Source organism: Mauremys mutica, chromosome 5 (assembly GCF_020497125.1).
Source record: "Mauremys mutica isolate MM-2020 ecotype Southern chromosome 5, ASM2049712v1, whole genome shotgun sequence".
Lineage (NCBI taxonomy): Eukaryota > Metazoa > Chordata > Testudines > Geoemydidae > Mauremys > Mauremys mutica.
In genome coordinates, this window is record NC_059076.1 from 103,732,736 (window position 1) to 103,741,478 (window position 8,743).

Sequence of the window (8,743 nt, forward strand, 5' to 3'; positions counted from 1 at the left end):
CGGCGGGAGCCCCCCGCCGCCGAATTACCGCCGAAGCGGGACCGCCGCCGAAGCGCAGCCCGGTCTTCGGCGGGTGTTCGGTGGCGGGGGGGGGGGCCCGCCGCGGGCCTTCCGGGCACTTCGGCGGCGGGGGGCCCCTTCTGTTCCGGGACCCGCCGCCTAAGACCGGGCTGCGCTTCGGCGGCGGCGGGTCCCGCTTCCCCGCCCCCGGTCCCGACGGTCCCGCTCCTCCCCCCTGGCCCCAGCCTCTTACCGAGCACGTCCCCGGCGGGGCCTGAGCTCCGTCCTGCTCAGAGCCGCGTGGTGAGGGGGCGGGGCTGTGAGCTCCACGCCGAGCGGAGGCAGCTGCCCCGCCCCCTCCCCACGGCGCTCTGAGCGGGGCGGGGCTCAGGCCCCGTTGGAGCTCCCAGCCCCGCCCCGCTCACCACGCGTCTCTGAGCGGGACGGAGCTCAGGCCCCGCCAGAGACGTGCTCGGTAAGAGGCTGGGGCTGGGGGCGGGACCGTCTCTGGGCGGGGCTCAGGGGCCCCGCCGGAGACGCTGAGGCTCCAGGAGAGGGGCGGAGGCGGGAGCCTCCGCTCTTCTCTTGGGGGCCCCTGCGGAGCCCAGGGCCCGGGGCAAATTGTCCCCTTTGCCCCCCCCTCTGGGCGGCCCTGGTGCTCCCAGTGCCAACACAGGGCAAACAGGTACCTAGGTTGTACACGCAGCATCCACCCAAAGCAGTTACATGCCCTTTGGCAGGACCTAGTGTCCTGGAACAGACAGGCAGGATAGTCTGGAGTAGCTCTCCTCTCCTACCCTGAGCTGTGCTTCTTAGAAAGCCAGCACAGAATTTCTCCCCCAAAGTCTAAAAATAACATTTTTCTTTCCTTTATGGTATACAGGCCATTTTTTTTTACACTTTACCCGCCTGTATACAGAATTGAAGTTATTTTCAGTTAAACCTCAGAAGCAATAACAAGGACAATGTGGCTTAAAAATCTTATCACTCTAGCACAAACATTAATTATATTATTCTAGCTTTTGGCAATTTTACACCTGCTCTTCATTAAGTGCCAACAAAATATTGCAAACTCAGTTGTACCTCTTTAGACCTCTCAAAAAGATCATCAATTTAAATTGTCTCATAGCTAGGGGTTTTTTGTCATTATTAACTATTTTCAGATAGACTTATTAAATCCTAATGGATCATTATTTGATTGTATCCCACATTTTAATACTGGATGTGAGCAATGTCATCAATAATAATTAGTCTAAGAATAATTAACAGTTCAATTATATAATATTTATGCAGGGTATCTACTTTGACAAAATGGTTGCATTTAGTATAGTGTTTTGAAGGCTAATTTGAAAACAGTATGCTATCATTATGACATAATTAAGTCTGAGAAAAAGAAATGAAAACCACAAAGGAAAGCTTTTGTGTCATATAAGTGATAGAACTAAGATAGAAAAGAACAAACTCTCCCAGAACATATTGCTTTTCAGCTCCATAAACTTCATTTCTGTCACAATGCTTTCAACTTGCAATCTTCAGTCTTGAAAGTGTTTTCAATATCTGCTCAGCCTAACTTAGTAAAAGCCACCTAAATACTTTAAAAAATGACAAGCCTTCAAAAAATGAAGCTTCATAACTGCAGAACACCAAACAGTTTTATTATGCAGACTGTTTTTTTTATTCTTTCAGCTAGACAAGATTATCATTTAAGAAAGACAAACTCTGTTCTGTCCTAAATTTTCAGTTTAAGGCCTGAACAGATCTGTAGCTTATCTAATTTTTGAGCTGGAAATGCATTTCTTGTTTTCATCTATCTGACTATGTAAAAACATTTATAGAAGAGAGGATACATGTATGAGCTTTTAAAATCATCTCTTGTAACTCTTTAGTCTCCAATAACATCTTTTCATAGCAATATGTAATAAATCAATACAACTACATAGTTTCAGGACTGGTTTTCTATATTTATATACAAAAATATATATTTTTTAAAAGTTTGATCCTTAACTGGTGTAAATTGGTGTAACAATGACTTTGATGAAGCTATGCTGATTTACAACCACTGCCCGTTTTGCCCACTGAATTGTAGCTCTTGCGCAAAGCACCAAATTGACAGATGTCAAGTCTGATTCTTTACACACTTACAATGTAGGTAGGGTAGAGGCAGTGCAAGTGCAAGATGACTGTTGGTACCTTGCCAGTGTCCTTGTTCCTTACCAAGAGACACCACCTCAGAAAATGGCAGGGTGAGTCTCTGTTTAATAGGATTGCTCAGATTATTTGTGTCTGGTTTTAAAACTGGTAATCTCTCATTAAAAAAAAACTTCTTCTGTTACTGAGGATTGGACAGATAGCAAATGATGCACCCATATTTAAATAAAACAAGGTTGTAGGTTCTAGCTAATTGTTAGAATGCATAAAGAATAAAAGGGAGAATAATACTGAAAACACAATGTCGTTGTATAACTCAATGGTGTGGCCTCACCTGGGATAGTGTGTGCAGTATTGGTCACCGAAAGGATATTCCAGAACTGGATGGGGTTCAGAGAAGAGTTTGAGAATAATCCAAAAAGTGAAAAAAACCTTCATAGGAAAAGAGTTTGAAAAGATTGGGATTGTGTACCTTAGAAATAACACACATAAGAGAGGACGTGATAAAAATATATAAAATAATGAATGGTATAGAGAAGGTGGATCAGGCACTTCTGTTCTCCTTGTCTCCTAACAAAAGAGCAAGGGGACATTCAAGAAAATTAAAAGGCAAGAAGTTCAAAACTGATAAAAGGAAATTTTCACATAATATATAGTTCATCTGTGGAACTCATTACCACAGGAAGTTGTTGAGACAAAGAGTCTAACAAATTTCAAAAAGGGATTGGATATTTATGTTTATCAAGAATTCTCACAAATGAAAATAAAATGGTGGAAGGGGTATTATTCATTGGGTTTCAGGGTTTAAGCTAATTTTAAATTTTTAGATATCAGGATGAGACCTATATGGGGGGCTATAATAGGGTGTGTACCTGATAGTGTTAATGAGAGCCTGATGCCCATTAATTCACCTGGCATCACCTGAGAGAAGTGAGTAAAGCCCAGCTGGGGAAGGGATAGGTCAGCACTATAAAGCCAAGTGGCTGAAAGCAGAAGGAGTGTGTAGTTGGTCCCTGAGAGAAGGGAGGCCTCCAGGAACAAGGAGGAAACTCATGGGGAGCATCCTGTCCTGGAGGAAAGAGTCTGTCAAGAAGCTAGATGGGGTGAAGTAGCCATGGGGAGTACAGTAGGTTCCAATTGTAAATCAGAAGCAGGAAAGAAAAGAGTGACAGGGACTGAGGTCCTGGATTGTTAGTTATAGTGTTCCTGGGATAGTGGATGGGTCTGGGTTCTTCTTCCAGACACTGATATAGTGGCACAGAGCCCGAGCTGGGTCTGAACAATGGCTGGAGACTTCACTCAGACAGTGGTGCAGTTGGACTTCATAACTCTGGAAGGTGTGGACTAAATGGTGCCCTGCCTGGAGGCCCAAGTGACCAGAAGAAAGGCTATTGCAGAACAGAAAGGGGGCACCCGATGCAGCAACATACATGTTCCCCAGCCTAGATACAAGGAGTAGCAATGAGTGACCACACAAATACAGGGGCAGATTATCCCACATCTACTTATTGCAGAGTTCTTATGCCATCTTCTGAATCATCTGGCCCAAGCCACTCTTATAGGACAGAATATTGATCTGGATGGACTGTCGGCTTGATGCAATATGGCAATTCCTAGGTATCTATGTTCTCAATTCTACAAATGGTCTCTGAACACAATTACATGATTAAGGTAGCAAACATTTTATACTGATGTTTAAGTATGTGAGTAGTCCTGTTCACATCAGTGGAATTAGGCACATTCACAACTTTTTTCAGGATCAGGGCCAAAAACCTCTGCAAGCCTCACTTTTCCCATCTGTAAAATACTTCTAAAATGTAAATGTAAGATTTATTATTACTGCTATCTTTAATAAAAAAAAAAAAAAAAAGTAGACCGTTTCAGATTTAACTCCTGCTGGTTCAAGCAACCACTTTGTTGTTACTTAAATTATCTCTGTAATTTCCTTTTTTTTTAATATCAGTTAAACAGCTGATAGTGCTGAAAGGATGGTGCACGTGGTCAAAGTGACCTCCAGGCATTTAAAAATGTAAATATGGAAGTAAGATCCTTTACATATGAGCCCTTCAGTTTTTTTTGTAAAATATATTTTTTTTAATTCTGTATTAGTTGTGTAACAACAGTAGTGAATGATAGTAACAATTTAAAAAAAAAAGTGAAGACAGTTTTTCCAGCAAAGAAGCAACTAACTAGGCAGAGAAATGTGTTCAGAATACTGAATATTTTGACAGTAAATAAACATCTGGTTAACACAATTAGTTCCTGTACTGCAGATTATTTTAAGGTGACATCCTGGCACCACTGAAATTAGTGATAAATCTCCCTTTTACTCCAAAGAGGATTAGATTTTGCACTTCCTGTCTCTAAAATAATAGGAAGTGGAGTTTTTTTAAGTCAGCAAATACATGAAAAACACTGAAAGAAAACCCAAAATGTTAACTTCAGCTATGTTGCAATGGGTAGATGGGTCTATGCATTGCTACAGTATAATTAATGCCCGTGTCTGCTATTTTGTTTTCATTTCTACGTTTGCTTTAAGTGTTGTTTAGTTCTATGTAAGATGTTGCTGCAGGAACATAACTGGTTAGAGAAGAAGGGCCAAATTGTGTCCTAAGTTACGTCTTGGACAACCACATCTCCTTGGAGCCTTTTGTTGTCTTCTGGCCACTTAAGTTCATTTGATTCTCTAGGGGTTGTCTACTCAGTACAGGTAAAAACAGAAATAGCAAAATGTAGTTTATGCATAAGAAAGAAAAAAATATTGGAGGAAAGGAGGCAGACACAAATTAAGCTGTCATTCAGTCTGGGTACCCTGGCATTCCTGTTATCATTAAAGAAGTCTAGATAACGCATCACTGCTGATGTCCCAAGATACCCAGATGCTCTGAGAGCCTATGGTCTCCAAGATAGACTAGGGAGGGACTGGAACTTTGTCTTTAGTTTCATAGAATCTTTATAGAGGGAACAATACAATTCTCATTAAGTCAAAAAAGACACCCATAGATTTAATGGTAGTTGGATCAAGTCCTTAATCCTTAAACATAAATAGATGCTTTCTGAGAGGCCTGAATATGTAATATGCTCTTTCGTCCCAGATCTCTTTCATAATCGCATACTTACATACATACTGATCCTTATGTCAAGTTAAAAAAAAGTAAAAGAAGGAGGTTGTCATAGGTCTCACCCCCACTTGGAGCTGTTGGGTTCCAATGTGGGGACCTGCATGAATTTATCTAAACTTAAAAATCCTAGTTTAGATCTAGTAAAAGCTGCCACCACCCAATCAGGAACGTGGATTGGGACACAGTCCTTCCCCAAAATCCTTGGGGATCCCAAGAGCCCCAAATCCATGGAGTTCTTACACCCAGGAGAAATAAACCATTCCCCCTGCTTCCTCCCCCCTCCCTTTTCCTTGGAGAGATACCGGGATTTAACTACAGAGGGATGCCTCCCCCTCCCCCTTCCCTGAGAATCCACCCAAGGAAGGATCAACCAAGTCCTTAATAGAAAAGAAAAGAATTTATTAAAGAATAAAAAGAAAGTCACTGTCTCTGTAACCAAGATGGAACAATACAGGGTCTAAACTTATCAATCTCTGGAGAGAATCCCCCCTCCTTTCTTTCTCAGTAAAAGCAATGTAACAGCAAACAAGAATAAAGAATTTCCTTTAGCAAACACACAATTGCAAATATCGAAAGCAACTCAAAAGACTAATCCGCCTTTCTAATTAATACTCACTATTAAATAGTAGAAACTACTCCAGGAGAACTTGGAGACATGACTGACCTCTCTTAGATCCAAAAAGAGCTCTGAGCAAACAAGGAACACAGACAAAGGCTTCCCTCCACAGAGATTTGAAATTATCCTGTTCCTTGATTGGTCCTCTGGTCAGGTGTTTCTCAGGTTACTGAGCTTGTTAACCCTTTCCAGGGAAAAGAGACCTTAACCCTGATCTGTTTATTTATGACAGAGGTTTAGCACATTTATCCTCAGGAATCTTACTTTGTGTGAACTATGAAGGATAGAATTGTTCTTTTCCTAAAAGCATTTTGAGCAATGCAGCAATTATCCTATAGGTTTGGCCTTGAAAAAGGAATGTAGCAAATATACCTCAGAAAAGAGAAGTTAAGAACTCTTGTGGTGGTGGGCGCAGAGGGGAATATGAAGGGGTGAGGGATGGATAAATTGGATGGATCCATTACCAAAGAAAATACCTGAAAAGAACTTGAACTGCACAAATATGACCCCTGATCCATGATATGTCCCTCCTGAGTGAACTCCTTTGCCAAGACCGAGTGCCAATTAATTCCAGTCTCTCTGGAAAAAATGAATTTCTAATGTCCAGAGTAAAACAACATTATGAATTGTGTGACTGTGCCAGCAGACTCCTGGTGTATAAAATGAGTGATGAAAAAGCTGCTATAACAATCCCCATGTTAATAAATAACAGTGATGAAATAATAAATGACCTTGTGGGCAGCAATGCCTTATTTAAACAATTTTTCACAACAGCGCTCATTAGTATTTTAGAGAGCTTTCTCCAAACAGCTGCCCAAAATATGCTGTCACACACACAGTCAGATACCATGGATTACCACTAATCCTGGCTGGGAAAACAAAGACTTCAAGGTTTTTCAGAAACTAATTTTTCCCCACTGCTGCAACCATTTGTTATTAGGATTCTCAGTACAGCCTCCTTCTCCAAAGAGCTGTGAATGGTTCTGAAAATGCTATTCTTCCAAACAAGTTTACCTGGGAGAAAATCTATAAATTAGAGAGTGACCAAAATTGGGATCCTGAATCCAAGAATTTTCGCCTTTATGGGTAGTACAGTTTTGCTTTCAGATTGCTTATGTAAAAGCAGAAGGGAATATTTTCTTGTTACACTGTGAACATGGCTGAAATCTCACAACAGTTCTCAGGAGATTTCATGATTCGAGATAGCCAAAAATTGAATTGGATCAGTTGCTTTTATTACATTTTTGCCACTTTGGGGCAGGGAATCATGAAAAGAGCTCACAAGATCAAATGTACTGCTAATCCAAATTTAAGGCTTGATTTGGTGTCGAAACTAATCCAGCTCTTAATGCTTCTGTGATTTACCTCTAGGACTATATTAGACCCATCTGACCTTTGTATGAAAACTAATTTTTTTGCCTTGGATCTGAAACAATATTTATCTTTTTCTTTATTCACAAATCTGAGGCTATTTGCCAACACCAGGAAAACAGTTTGCCTCCACAATAATCCATTGACAGGTCCACACCAACTCTCTTTCTTGATTCAGAGAAAGCTTGCTTGGGGTCGAATAGCTATATCTAGTGTTGAGGTTGCCTTCGAGACCTTATTCCCCAAGAGTATGTTGGGGTGGCTTTTGAGCCCACCAGTTGGTTCACAAGAACTCACCTCAACTCCTCGCTTCTCACTGAGGTTTCTTTATTGGAGTACAATCAAACCACAACTGAGTTGATCAGGGGTGGGTACGTGGCATACCACGTATCCAAAGTTACACAAAAAACCTCTTCCTTTATATACAGTTACACATTAAATTGTATTTACTATACATTGCATCACACATTTTGGAATTGGCTTGGCCACTTTGTAGGAACCAATCCCTGTACAGCATGCACTGTCCATGAGTGGCTTACTCTTTACCTCATCTTACATTGTAGGCATAGTTTATTCATGGGGGAAACCTCCACTTCATATTGGTAGGGGAAGCAGATTTGGGCCTGAGTTAAAATATAGAGAATACATTTTCAAAAGTGCCCTATGTTGGTCTAATTCTGCTCCCGCTATAGTTATTTTAATGGGAAGAGTGAAGCCACCACTGAGTTCTTCTGAAAATCCCATCCATAGACCCTGATTTCCAGAGATGCTGAGCTCCTTACCTTCAACTGACTCCACCTGATGCTGTGGTTGCTCAGCACCTCTGAAAACAAGACTGACACAGTCTTTTCCATTCATTTCACTGGGGCTCACTGCAGGTATAAGAGTTAGTTCCATATATATCACATTGCAGGATAAGGATACAATTTATAACCCTGGGACATGGGGTCAATAGAGTTAATGAAGACACAGTTTGCAGTACCACATAGTGGTGTGAATCTATCAGAACTATGGTAATTATCTTATTAAATTAGTATCTGGGCAGAAAATTGAGTAGTTTATTTCATAATAATGCCTAGTTATTAGGTAACATTTTTTATCAGTAGATAGCAAAGCACTTTATATAATCCCAGTTTTTCAGATGGGGAAACTGAAGCACAGGGGTGAAGTGACTTGTCCTAGGTCACACTGAAGTTCAGTTGTTGAGATGAGAATAGAACACAGGTCTTGTCAGTCCTTGTCTAGTGCTTGCTCCGCTTGTCCACTCTGCCAGCACAAATGATGTGTTAACTGATTTGACACAACTTTGTGTGGCTATTTTTTTGCTGACTTGAGATATGTATCAGTACTTACAATAGGACATTAATATGTTATCTTGTGAAATGCTGACTCTCACAGCCAAAGGGTTAAAGTAATGAATTCACAGCTATATTAAATGACAATATTGCTTCCACTTTTTTTCTGTTCAAGACTTAAGGGCATTTGT

General features: G+C 41.1%; 1 protein-coding gene across 1 annotated transcript in view; it reads right to left on the reverse strand.

Annotated features, from left to right (window-relative positions):
* LOC123371784 overlaps positions 1 to 8,154 on the reverse strand; it is a 28,049-nt gene extending 19,895 nt beyond the window's left edge. Inside the window, 1 exon segment of the mRNA XM_045019659.1 lies at positions 8,040 to 8,154. Coding sequence (XP_044875594.1) covers positions 8,040 to 8,154 — 115 coding nt within the window.
* Between the last annotated feature and the right edge of the window lie 589 nt (positions 8,155 to 8,743).